Below are 12,588 nucleotides of genomic sequence, written 5' to 3' on the forward strand. Positions count from 1 at the left end.
AACAGGTTTAGTATGACATACTATTTAAAAAAATATTGTGGAGAACAATCAAGGAAGGCACTTGATAGCACCCTCTGGTCTCTACATATGTGCACTCATGCTTTTACACATATACACACACATGCACACACAGAGTGATGTTAGTAACTGTGGCTCTCAAGGAAAAATTACTTCAAAGTACAAAGAAGAGAAATTATTCATTATGGGAACACAATATGAGTCTCTAGTCATAGAAAATCTTCTAGAATGTATTACAATTGGCTTTTTTTTTTGGATGCCTACTTTCTATACTTCCCAATATGGCACAACTTTTTCTTGATTAGGCAAACGTTTGCATCTTCTGTCACAGTAGGCTATGTTGGTGACTTGTCTCAGTGAGCATGCTCTTGCATCCCTGTCTCTCCCTTCACTGTGCATTTTAGAGGCTAGAGAAGAAAGAAGGCAAGTATCCCTGTTAAGTTTTTGTTGTTGTCATAAAGAACGGACCAAAAGCGACTTGGGAAGAAAAAGGTTTATTTGGCGTTCATATTTCAGTCTACCATCTAGGAAACCCAAGGCAGGAACTTTGAGGTAGGCTCTGAACCCAGATATCTTAGAGTCATGATGATTACTGGCTTCCTCCCCAGGGGGCAAGCTTGCTTTCTTATACAACCCAAGAACATGGTTCCAGAGATGGCATCACCCCAGTGGGCTGGGCTCTGCTTCATCAATCATTAATCAAGAAGATGCCCACAGGCCCATATGATGGAGGCATGTCATGTTGCCAAAAACCAACCACTACAGCAAGTAATTAAATATAGTGACTATCCAGCGAGGGACTACCTAGCTAAGGGGAAAAAAAAGAGATGGTGAGAGAATCAGCCTGTGACGGAATGTGACGGGTGCTGCAGCCATATCAATAACCTCACCATTAGGGGACAGTCACTGGGCTTGTGTTCTAGGGCCCAGAGTCTAAAATGTCAACCATTATTACAAGATTGAACCACGCTATGCCAAGTATTATAAATAACTACAGAGTCAATTGTTTTGTTTTTTGTTTTTCGAGATGGTTTCTCTGTGTATCTTTGGAACCTGTCCTGGAACTCACCCTGAAGGCCAGGCTGGCCTTGAACTCACTGTCTCTGCTACCCAAGTGTCGGGATTAAAGGCTTGCACTAACATCAGTTCTATGAGTTACCTGCTTGTGACTCTGAGGAAATCAAGTGTCCCGCCCTCTCTGAATACATTTAAATTTTTATTCGGTTTCATTTCCACATCCTTAATCCTCACTCAGCCTATTTCTAATAACTTGCGGAGTTCGCGTCCTTTCTCTGGAATCAAAGGTTGCGTTAGTTCCTCCCTGCTGTGTTTCCTTTCTCCCTCCAAACCTCACCAGGGACACGCGTATCTATCGACTAATCTAAGCAGGTCCGATTCTATTCCCGTCTCCAGGGCTAAGCTGTTTTCCATTCCACAGCCCAAACCAAGCACACGTGGGACACGCCTGTCTATTGGGATTTGTGCTATGGAGAGCAAAGTCTAAAGCCAAAAACGTGTGCTCTTCTTGCTCTCACTGGACTTCCACGTCAAATTCTCATCATCTAGGCTTCAGCTCCAGATGGATGTTATGGAAATCGATACAATGTAACTAACAAAACAGGAAGTTGCTGATTAAACACTCGCTGACTTGCTCACATTGTTTTAAATCTGTAACCAAGCGCAATGAAGTGTCATGCTGCACTCCCAAGTCTTTCTATCCCAGTCCCCAAGACACTCAATTATTCCCCCCCTGGGATTTGAATTTAAAAGATATTGTTTCAGGAAACATCTCCACAGGGACCTTGTTATTTGGGAATGTTACCGAATGAGAAAAAAAAATTAAAATAACATAATATATTGAAAGATTCCTCACTGGATATCATGAGACGGTCATATTCCAAATATGAAGAATAGGGTTTGGATTAGCCTGGTAGAAGTTTCAAGTAAGTGGGGACAGTAACCTCTTGGAAATCTGAGGTGTTCTCTCATTGGAGTAGCAGATAGACAAGGAGCTGGAAGCTTGAGGTGTATTTGTTTTGTTTTGTTTTTTTTGAGACAGGGTTTCTCTGTAGCTGTGGAGCCTTTCCTGGAACTAGCTCTTGTAGACCAGGCTGGCCTCCAACTCACAGAGATCCACCTGCTTCTGCCTCCCGAGTGCTGGGATTAAAGGAGTGCACCACCACCTGGCCAGGAAACTTTTAAATACTGCTTTGTTCTTGTCCAGCTGGTTGACTAGGATTAGATACTTAACCCCTTTCAACTTCAAGTCTCATATTCTTATAAAGAGGAAGTTGGACCTGGTAATCTCCACAGTTCTGATATCAATTTCCTCATTCGTCATCATCTAGTTAACTCTTAGGGGCAGCGCGTCAGTGTCCAATCTTGGAAGCCACTGAACTAAGTGTTGGAGAACTGCAGACGTAGCCCTAACAAGCTCCCCGACCGTGGAGAGTTTTATCACCTTGTGGGTGGTTGAATTGTCTAGGGCATATATCACAGAGCGTCATGTAGTTGTATTATTCGTGAGACTTACGGAGCAGTGAGGCCCAGCTGACTAAGAATGCGGCCTCTCAGTTCTCAGGCTCTAGCTGACTCACTGCTGTCATCTGAGTAAATTAAATCTGCATTATACTTGAAAATAATTAGCTTAACCCTACTGGTATGTAAGCTGAAAAACAGCAAAGTGAATTCTACAGATTTTTTTTCCTCCCCGAGATCGTATGCATGAGTCAAGGAAGAGCTGAGAGCTAGGGAGAAAGCAAACTGGTAGGCCTTTTAGAGCTGATCACACAACAATAAAGCTTGCTGCAGATAAATCAAGATTGAAAATGAATAGCTAAAATAAGTCAAGGGCTTATTTTAATTTAGAAGTACCAAAAAGCAAGCCCTTTTCTGTGTGAAATGATATGGAAACAAACTCATACAAATATACACACAAACTTTCAGAAGCATGAGTAAACTAATTCTTGATTCTTTCGATTAGGCTGAAGTCAGAAATGGAATAATGACACAGGAACATCGCTGAGAGCCAGCACTTCTTTATTACAGGGGTCCCCTACATAGGGCTCCACAGATACTTTCCTTTGTCTATGAGGCTGTCTTGTTAACGGGACCCAAAAGGATGCTCTGTGAAGGATTCATGTCTTCAGGTGTAATTCTGAGATTCTGCAATTTGATGAAGTGGCTTTTACACATTTGAGTGATAAATATGAGAGATAAAATTATAGGGATGCCATCTATTTACAAAGAAGTTGGGGATGATGATGGAGCTTGTCACAACTAGAGTGATGAGGAGGACAAGGACTCTCAGCTGACTTGCCCTTGTAAGGTCTGTCCTGATTTCAGAACCCTGCAGCTCAAAAGTCTAGGCTGTGGAATTCCGAGTCCTAACGCCCTACCCCTTTGTTATCTTTGGTCATGTCAACCAGTCTCCGTGGCTGGATCTACAGAATGTCTAGGCTGTGGTGGGGTAAGGGTTATGGGAGGTGTGGAAGTGGAGTGTTTGGGGTGGGGGTGGGGCAGCCTTCCACGGACATCTCTAAATATTATTACATTGCCATAGTGATTGTGAAGAACTGATTTTCAAGTACTGGAAAAACGCAGAACGGAACTTTAAAAAAATATACAGAATTTTGCTTTAGGACTCCTAAGGACTAGAACCCCATTAACGCTTCCCTCTGCCAAACAACAGCGGTCCACTTTCCGGCCAGGCTAGACTTAGGTTTCTTAGACTAACAATCTGGGGACCTGGCTTGCCCGGGTGCCAGGCTGACCCAAGAGCCTAATGTGGCACTGGGTTTTTCTCTCTGTTTGGACCGCAGAGGTGTCTGACGGACAATGCCTGCAGCACCAAACCTTTGGCGCAAGCAACGCGTGACTCTTAAAAAAAGAAGCGTTATTTCCAAAGTTGGGGATAGAAAGCTTGTGGAATAAAAGGGAGGGTTCAGTTCGAAATGAAGAAGCGGAGATTTTCTTTTTTCTAATTTCCTACAATGGGAAATGATTGATGAGAACCGGTGCTAGCCGGACGCTGGCAGTAGCAGGATCGGGCCGGTCTCTTAGGGAGAACAGGTCCCGGTGGTCCCAAACGTGGCTCCAGGTCACTCCGCCTGCTTTGTTTCGGACTCTTTACCGGGCTCTCGGTTGGTCTCCCGCTCCTAGGATCCGCCCGCCACAGGGCGGGTCTTCAGGGTCAAGGTGGACCAATTCCCCAGCTTCGCCCCTCCACGCGCTTTCGGACCCCGGGATGACTGACAGCGGCTGGGTCCAACCTGCGGCTCCAAAGCGTGGCCTCCGCCAGGGGCGGTCGGAGGCGAGGCGCCGGGGCCAATCGCGTTGCAGACTAGGGGGCGGGGCCTTCTTGCCAGCTCCAGGCGGGCGCAACCAGCACTCCCTCGGTCAAATGAGAACCGGAGAGGGGCGGTCCCCCGGTTGCGGTCCAGCCAATGAGGAAGGCGGGATGGGCGGGCCGGAGTGGCAGCCGCCGGTGCTCCGCTGCGAGCTAAGGTTTGGAGAGTCGGTGGGGGGACCGCGAGTGGAGCGCGGGAGCCCGGGCGGCGAGCGGGTGTGAGCTGCCCGAAAATGCACTCGGATGCTGCAGCTGTCAGTGAGTAGCGCAGCGCCAGCGGGCCGGATGCGGGCCCGCATACCCCGTCCGCTCCCGTCCTCCCCTCTCCGCTTCTCGGGTCCCGATTGCGCTGGAGTCCCTGGTCCCGGAGCGGGCTGATTCCCTCCTGGAGCCCGAGGGCCGTGACGCCGCGGGCGGCTGGGGCGGGGGCAGGGGCGGCGGGGAGGGGGTGGGGATTGGCTGGCTTTCCGCGGTGGGGGAAGGGGGGGACATGCTCTGAAGGCCGGGGGCCGAGAGTCTGTGGTGCATGGAGGTGGAGATGGTGGCGGGCGCTGGCAGCTGGGGCCGGGGGTGGCACAGGCGGGCAGGGAGCGGGCCTATGGTCTGGGTGCAGGGTGAGGCTTGCGGGGCCCGAGCGGTGCGGTCGGCCGGGGAAGGCGGGGTAGAGCGAGGGGAGCGGGGGCGGGGACAATGGGAAGGAGGGCTGGGGGCGGGGGCGGGGACAATGGGTGGGGTGGGGAGCGGGGGCCGCGGCCGGGCCGGTGAGGGGCTGCAAGCTGATGTAACGGGGGGGCACGGAGTGGCGGCACCGCGGTGGGATGGGATAGTTGAGGAGTCCCGTACACCGGACGGCGGCCGGGGGTGGCGAGAGGGCTTGGGGGCAGGTGTTGGGACGTTGGGGTCCCTAGAGAAGAGGATGGCGGATAGCGCTGCCATGCAGTTTAGGGACTGGAACAGGGGGCAGGGAGGTGTGTGGAGTGAGTTAGGAGGAAGAGGAGGAGGGGTGGGGGGGGGAGCGGGGACTAGGAGCCGGGCTGTCATTCCGGGTTCGGTGCTCACGGGGCGGAGTGGGGGGCGTTGGACTGTGCACTGGGGGAGGTGCTTCCTCCCGGGAGGGGCCAGGTCCTGCTTAGGAGGGGCCGCCCTGAGCCTGGGGGTGCGCGGAGGGGAGGGGGCGGGGCCGGGTACCCGGGAGGTGTCCCGAGGCTGGCAGTGGCCACCGCGTTTGAGGAGCGGCGGCGAGCGAGGTCAGCGCGGGCTGGCGTTGTGGGACCGGGAGGCGGGGCAGGGATGCCGTCTGCAAGCTGACCCAGCCCGGTGGGGTCCTGGAGGCGTGGTGAGGGGGGCAGGCATAAGGGGGTGTTGGGATCCTCGGCGGTCCGTAGGTTTGGCAGTATGTGACGCAGTTGTCTTAATTTCTGGCCATCAGGTGTGGAGGCTGATGAGTCAGGACCCGCTACCCTGTATGAAGGGCGGCTTCGGAGGCTCAGCACCATGCCCGCAGGAAGCCACCTCGGCCCGAAGCACCTGGAGGGCGCTTTTGGGGTTTCCTTTAGGGTCTGGCTCCTGGAGCCGGTGTGAAGGGAAAGGCAGGCTCGCGGAATTCTGGGACTTGTAGTCCCAGCCGCGCCGGGCCGCGGTTGGGTTGGGTGCACGTGGGTAACTGTGGAAACGAGTCCCAGAATGCAGCGCGTCCCTTGGAGCCTCCCTGCTTGGCTAACTCGTGCTTTACGCCGCGGAGATCGTACGCGTTCTCTCCGGGGTTCCTTGGGACAGTGTCCGTCGCAGAGGGAGAGCCCAGGCCAAACCCTGGCCCTTTTCTGAGTTAATTATTTTTCCCTGCATTTGGTAGCCTTGCGGAGCGAATGCTTAGTCTTGAACCATCCTGCACACACTTCGTTCTAACGCAACGTTTAGCGTGGAGCATTTAGAGTGGATTCAGCGTATGGAAGCCTAGGGTGAAGTGTACAGCCTTACATAAGTATGGGAACTAAGTAGAGACATGTATATCCTTTGAGAAGAAAATACAGAGAACTGTACAGGTATTTCGTGGGCTGTTTGGTTTGCCCAAGAATTAGGGGATTTTTTTTTTAAATGAATTGAGAAGAACAGCTTAATGAAATTTGGGGTTGAAATAGTCTCATGCCCGAACCTGAAATGAACCCCCAAAGGTGAACAAAGGGAAAGTATGATGTCTTCTGCTTTTAAGTAAGTGCAAAGCAAATGAGGCTATTGTTTGCTCCTTAGCTGCCCAGATTGTAAAGATTTTACCTCTTGGCTGTTACAGGCCTCTGAGTTTGTGGACTTAAAGCCACCACATCCTTGTAAAAGGAGACTGCTCATTCCTGACTGCCCAGACCCAAGTGAATCACACCGAGACTATAATAATCACAACATTGTTTGACCAATGACTCAGGCGTATTTCTAGCTAGCTCTTATATCTTAAATTAACCCATTTCCACTAATCTGTCTTATCACCATGAAGCTGTGGCTTACTGGGTGAGGCTCTGTTCTGGCGTCTGTCTCCTTTGACAGCTATACGGCACCTCTCTGACTCCGCCTACTTTCTTTCTATATCTCTTCCAGCCTGGCTGTATTCTGCCCTGCCATAGACCAAAGCAGCTTTATTCATTAACCAATAAAAGCGACACAAGTATGGAAGGGCCTCCCGCATCACATTATTTGCCTGTTCTTTTTAGTGATCACTCCCAAATCTAATGTAGGGGCTATAAGATTGGCTCAAAGGTGACCAATTATTTTTGTATGGTGAATTAGATATTATGAAACTATTGATAATAGTTAACAGAGGGGGCTTTTAATGACCGAATGATATACATCTTGCAGACAAGTTTTAAGATTTAGAAATCACTTAACATGGTTACTTAACATGGTTAAGACAGTCCGAAACTTGCATATATATTTCACAATGTTTGTAAAATTTTGTTGTTATTATTTTAAATTATGTTTGTGTGTGTGTATGTGTGCATGTGTGCAGATGCCATGGAGATCAGAAGAGGGCATGGGATTCTTTAGAACTGGAATTACAGGCGGTTGTGAGCTGCCCAACATGAGTGCTGGGAATGGAACTCAGGCCCTCTACAAGAGCAGTATGCACTCTTTACCGCTGAGCTGTCTCTTCAGCCCTTCCAGGACGGCTTTTAAAATAGTCTGAGAGACTGGTTAGTGTGTAATGCTTTGAGGAAACAATTTATGCCTCTCCTGTTTTGATTATATTGGCAAAATTTCTCAGAAAATTCTTGTAATATGTGTGTGTATGGAAATTTTTTCCAAAAAGTATTTAATCTTGGGATTTGCTCTTTCCAAATCATAAGGCCAAAAAAAATGCATGAGATCTATAACTGTCTTCAAAATTTAAAGAAGTATTAGTCTGCATTTCTTTTATTTTCATTTGTTCCATCGTATCCTGAAGGACAAACGCTCTTTCCACACATTTTCTTCATTCGGTTCACAAGCCCAAAGCTCTAGGCAGTATCAAGCCTGCACTATCCACTCTAGTTTTGGGGTTTAAGATTTAGAAATCACTTAACATGGTTACTTAACATGGTTAAGACAGTCCTAAACTTGCATATATATTTCACAATGTTTGTAAAATTTTGTTGTTATTATTTTAAATTATGTTTTTTTTTTTTGGCCCTTGGCTGGGTTCTAATTTTTCTTTTGGATTTTGCTATGCATTAAAACAGTTAAAAATATTTTATCAATTTTTTTTTGTCTTTTGTATCAGAAAGGATATTTTGGGGGGCGGGGAGGGGGAGGCAGTTGTTTTAATCAGGGTTCTAGAATAACAACTTACAGAATGAATCTCAAGGGAATTTATTAGAGTGACTTACAGGCTGTGTGATCCAGCTAATCCAACAATGGCTGTCTATGTGCAGAAGGTCCCAGAATCTAGTAACTGCTCAGTCGCTGAGGCTGGAAGTCTCAGCTGGTCTTCAGTACCTACCGAAGAAGTAGGTGCTCATGATGGTGAAGGAATGGACATTCTAGTGGGGGCAAGAACAAGCAGGTGAAGGCCAAAAAGTTTCTTCCTTCTATGTCCTTATATAGGCTTCCAGCAGAAGGCATGCCCAGATTAAATCTCCAGCCCAGCAGTGTCTTCCCACTTCAAAGATCCAGATCTGATATGGATCTTTCCACTTCAAAGTAAGCAAAATCCCTCACAAATTAAGCCATAATCCCTCATAGAAGTGCCCCTCCAGTTTAGATTTTAGTTAATTCCAGATGCAGTCAAGTTGACAACCCAAAGTAGCCATCCCAGTATTCTTTCTACCACCGTGCCAAAGAGCAAAGCTCTTCCGTCCTCCTGTGGACATTGACGCGTCTTTCCCCATTCCTGGCTTGCAAAGGGGCCCTACTTAGTGCTTGATAGCAGCTGACTTTTCTTCAAACTTACCATATCTCCTTTGTTGTTATCTTGAGCTACTGTAACTTACTTCCTTCTTCTTGTTTTTTAGTCTCATCTTAATCACCGTCTTGGGCATCCTTATAATTGTAGCTAATAATTAATAGCCAGTAATCCTGCTGACACAGCAGCAAACCGCCGTCTGTCAGAAACCTGGTTCTTCCTGGCCTGTCAGCGTGCCTTCGATAAGCACTGACTCCAGGGACATCTAGACTTCGGGTTGTGCCAAGGTGCGTCCATATATCAGATGGAGGCTGTTTATTTGGCCTAGTTCTGTAGTTAGGCCAGGCAAGAGGAAACCAGCACTGGTTGATTTTGTGCATTTGGTTCATGAAGCCACAGTAATTTTAGTCACCCTCCTTGGAGCCTTAGATACTTCTCATCTTTTTTCCTGTTTGGTAGTAGAAGGGAGAGTCTGTGTTTTCAATACTTATTTTGTTACTGTGACCACATTTTTGAGAAAAGCAACTTGAGGAAGGAAGTTTTTTTTTTTTTTTTTTTTTTTTTTTTTTTTTTTTTTTTCTGGCTCACAGGTTTGATTGTGTCTATAGTGAGGAGAGATGACTCGCCATTTTATCTATACTGAGGAGAGATGATAGCCATTGTAGTGGTCACTCTTCTTCTTCTTCTTCTTCTTCTTCTTCTTCTTCTTCTTCTTCTTCTTCTTCTTCTCCTTCTCCTTCTCCTTCTCCTTCTCCTCCTTCTCCTTCTCCTTCTCCTTCTCCTTCTCCTTCTCCTTCTCCTTCTCCTTCTCCTTCTCTTTTTGCAGTTCATTCATGGACCCAGCCTAAGGGAAGGTGCTGCCCACAATCGTAGTGGGTCTTACTTCTTCTATTAAACCCTCTGAAAAATGTCCTCATAGAGATTCCACAGTGTGTCCCTTAGGTGATGTCAAATCCAGGGAAGCTAGCGAGAAGACAAAATGACCACGGGCGGTATCTCTTTCTATCCTCTACAGTTATCCTCTCTTCCCAACTCTTTGCTAATGTCTTGGGTCTGACCCAGTCTTTTTTTCTGGTAACCAGTGGTCCTGTGTGAGGCTTAGCCAATGCTACATTGGTCTCTCACCAGTTGAATCATCTTGGCCTTTAGTATATTTGCTGGAGAAGCAAGCACAAATCATCTCGGCTTTTAATATTTGCTTTCCTGCTCAAAAACTTTGAGGGCTTCCAGTTGCTCAGTTAAGTATGGCCTCCTCAGAACAAGAACTCAGGAGAGTTCAGGAAAGGCAGATGAATCTCTCTGAGTTCAAGGTTAGCCCAGTCTATAAAGTGAGTGTCAGGACAGCTGGGGCTACACAGGGAAACCCTGTCTCGAAAACAAAACAAAGTAATTGAAAGGTGCCTAGTGGTATAGCATGGCTTTTGTAATTGAAGTCTGGTTTTTCTCCTCCCTGCCTGCCTTCAGAGCACATGACAATAAGGGGCCGGGACACTCTTATAGTCCCTGAGACCCATTGCCAATGGCCTACTTCCTCCAGAGGTTCCATAGGTTTTACAGCTACCAAATAGTACTACTACCTGGACACCAAGCATTTGCAATATGAACCTTTTGGGGCATTTCATATTCAAACCATAATACAGCTATATGTAACACTTAATTTTGATTGAAGAGTGTCTAGTCAGGAGATATTGACATGTTGGTATGTGTAAGGGACTAGGGAAAGTCTGTTTGGGACAGAAGGTTGGAGCTGTCACCAGGTTTGTTTGGGAGATAGGCTGGTGTTATTTTGATTTTCTTTTTTTCTGTCTTATGACCATATCCTGGTATTAAGGCTTTATTTCTTCATGAAATAAAGCGAAATAGTGAGCCAGGGGTTGGAGGGCTCGGTGGTTAAGAGCACTGGCTGCTCTTACAAAGGATCTGGGTTTGGTTCCCAGCACCCACATAGTGGCTAATCACAGTCTGTAATTTCAGTTCCAGAGGATCTGACGCCCTCTTTGGCTTCCGAGGACATCAGGCACACACATGCACAGACATACATGCAGGTAAAACATGCGTGCACATAAAAACAGAACAGTGCGGTGAGATTATTAGTACATCCTCCCTTCCTGTGGTCCAGTGTGTAAGCTAAAGCTAAAGGTGACAGGCAAGGACTCAGCTTGAGAGCCTGAGTTGGTATTAATCGCTTCCTGCAGTTTGTTCTTACTGTGAAATTCAGGTTACAAGTACTCTTGAGAATTATTATTTTAAGAACGCATTTTTAAAAAAAAATGTGTCTTAGGAAGAAAAACACCGAAATGAATTTTAAATGGGATTGTGTGCTTTAGTGTCTGTCACAGGGCAGTTTTAGCGCCAAGGACTTTTTATTTATTTATTTATTTATTTATTTATTTATTTATTTATTCTTTCTGGAGTGTCCATGATTCTGCAGAGTGCCTGTTACCTGAGGTTTAGATTGCTTTTCTTTTAATTAGAAACGAGTTATTGTCACTTAGAAAGTTGATTTTGAAACTAGTGACTATTTAGAATAAAACACAAGATGATAAGAAAAAAACCCCTCCTCCTGGGTGGCACTACTTCTTGGTGTGTGTGTGTGTTTGGGCGGGGGGTAGGTTGTTCTTTGTGGATTCTTTTTTTCAGGAATGTCTAGCAAAGCTTTCTCTACCTGCTGCTTATATCTGCAAGGCTTACAGAGCAGGGAGCCATGCAGCCTGACAGGGACAGCCCTTTCTTTCCTAGAAGGCTCTGCCTCTTCCCTGGGGAGGGAGCCTTACCTTAGCTGTGAACTGATGGAGGTACCCCAACCCTTCCTCCTCTCTACAACCTGAAGGCGGAGGTCAGCAAGGAAAGAAAGCTGTAGCCTGGGGAGAACCATTGTGGTGGGTCCTCGGCCAAGGGTTCTATTGGTTTCAGAGGCTGGGCCCAGCCCTGGGCCTGCCTGAGGAATCTCGCCATGTGCCTGTGGGGGTTCTTTTGGTTGTGTGGTTGGTTGGCAAGCCCGGCTTTCTAGTTTTCCAAATGAGTCTAGTGCTATATTTAAAGCCTGAACCCAAACAAAATGAACACTTTTCTGTTTAAACTCGCCACAGTTGGTTTCCAGTGCTGGCAACTAAGAACTCAGACATAGCCCTGTTGCTGGTCAGTTAACCTGGAAGAGGCGCTGAAGAAGAGTGGTGGTCTCTGTGGGTCTGCCCACAGGCTCCACTAAGAGATGACCAAAGACTTGCCCAAAGGGTTCATGTAATGTCACTTGGAAGTGGGAGCCAGCATTGCGGTGTTCAGGACTCTGGATGTCACCTGGAGCCATGTCCTTCTGTCCCCAGTGACGGCCAGCCACTTTTGTCTCTGTGAGAACCAGCTCAGAAGGTGGGACACGTAGAAGCTGGCCCTTAATTCCTTGTGCATGTTCTGATTCGAGAATTCTAACTGGAAATATTTGTGGGTTTTTCTTGGGTGGGGTATTTTGTTTAGCCAGAAATAATCTTGATCGTTCTAAAGTGTTCCTGGTCAACTTTATTAAGGTTATAATTTGCATATTATGAAATTATAGCCATGTAAGTATATGGTTGGGTAAACTGGTAAACAAAGACCCTGACAGAGCCACTAGTAAACCAAAATACAGAACATATTTATCACTCCAAGAGCCTCTCTATGTCGCGCCCACCAGTCAGTGCTTCACCTAGACCCCATCCCAGATACTTGGCCCTTCAGATGTGTCACTGGTCTCCTTCATGTTGATGCTTAGTTATTTTTCTTTTCATGGACATATTACAGCATCACACACACCGAGTTAAAGGAAAGTGTCCATGCTGTGTGAACCATACGTGTCAAGAGTGGTGCTTTCACCGCAGGGATG

At 47.1% G+C, this 12,588-nt stretch overlaps 1 protein-coding gene across 6 annotated transcripts in view; it reads left to right on the top strand.

Annotated features, from left to right (window-relative positions):
- The first annotated feature begins 4,468 nt into the window (after positions 1–4,468).
- Dcun1d4 (defective in cullin neddylation 1 domain containing 4) overlaps positions 4,469–12,588 on the top strand; it is a 68,998-nt gene continuing 60,878 nt past the window's right edge. Inside the window, exons 1-2 of one of the 6 annotated variants that reach the window (XM_050149938.1) lie at positions 4,534–4,624; positions 10,707–10,777. Coding sequence is in view for 3 of the 6 variants with exons in the window: in XM_050149935.1 (XP_050005892.1) it covers positions 4,600–4,624 (25 nt within the window). In the remaining 3 variants the exon portion in view is untranslated. Of the gene's footprint in view, positions 4,625–5,551; positions 5,614–10,706; positions 10,778–12,588 lie in introns of those variants that run through there. The other 5 variants (XM_050149935.1, XM_050149937.1, XM_050149936.1 and 2 more) reach the window with 5 other exon arrangements.

Source organism: Alexandromys fortis, unplaced genomic scaffold, assembly GCF_014885135.2.
Source record: "Alexandromys fortis isolate MF-2015 unplaced genomic scaffold, M_Fortis_MF-2015_v1.1 scaffold_0, whole genome shotgun sequence".
Taxonomy (NCBI): domain Eukaryota; kingdom Metazoa; phylum Chordata; class Mammalia; order Rodentia; family Cricetidae; genus Alexandromys; species Alexandromys fortis.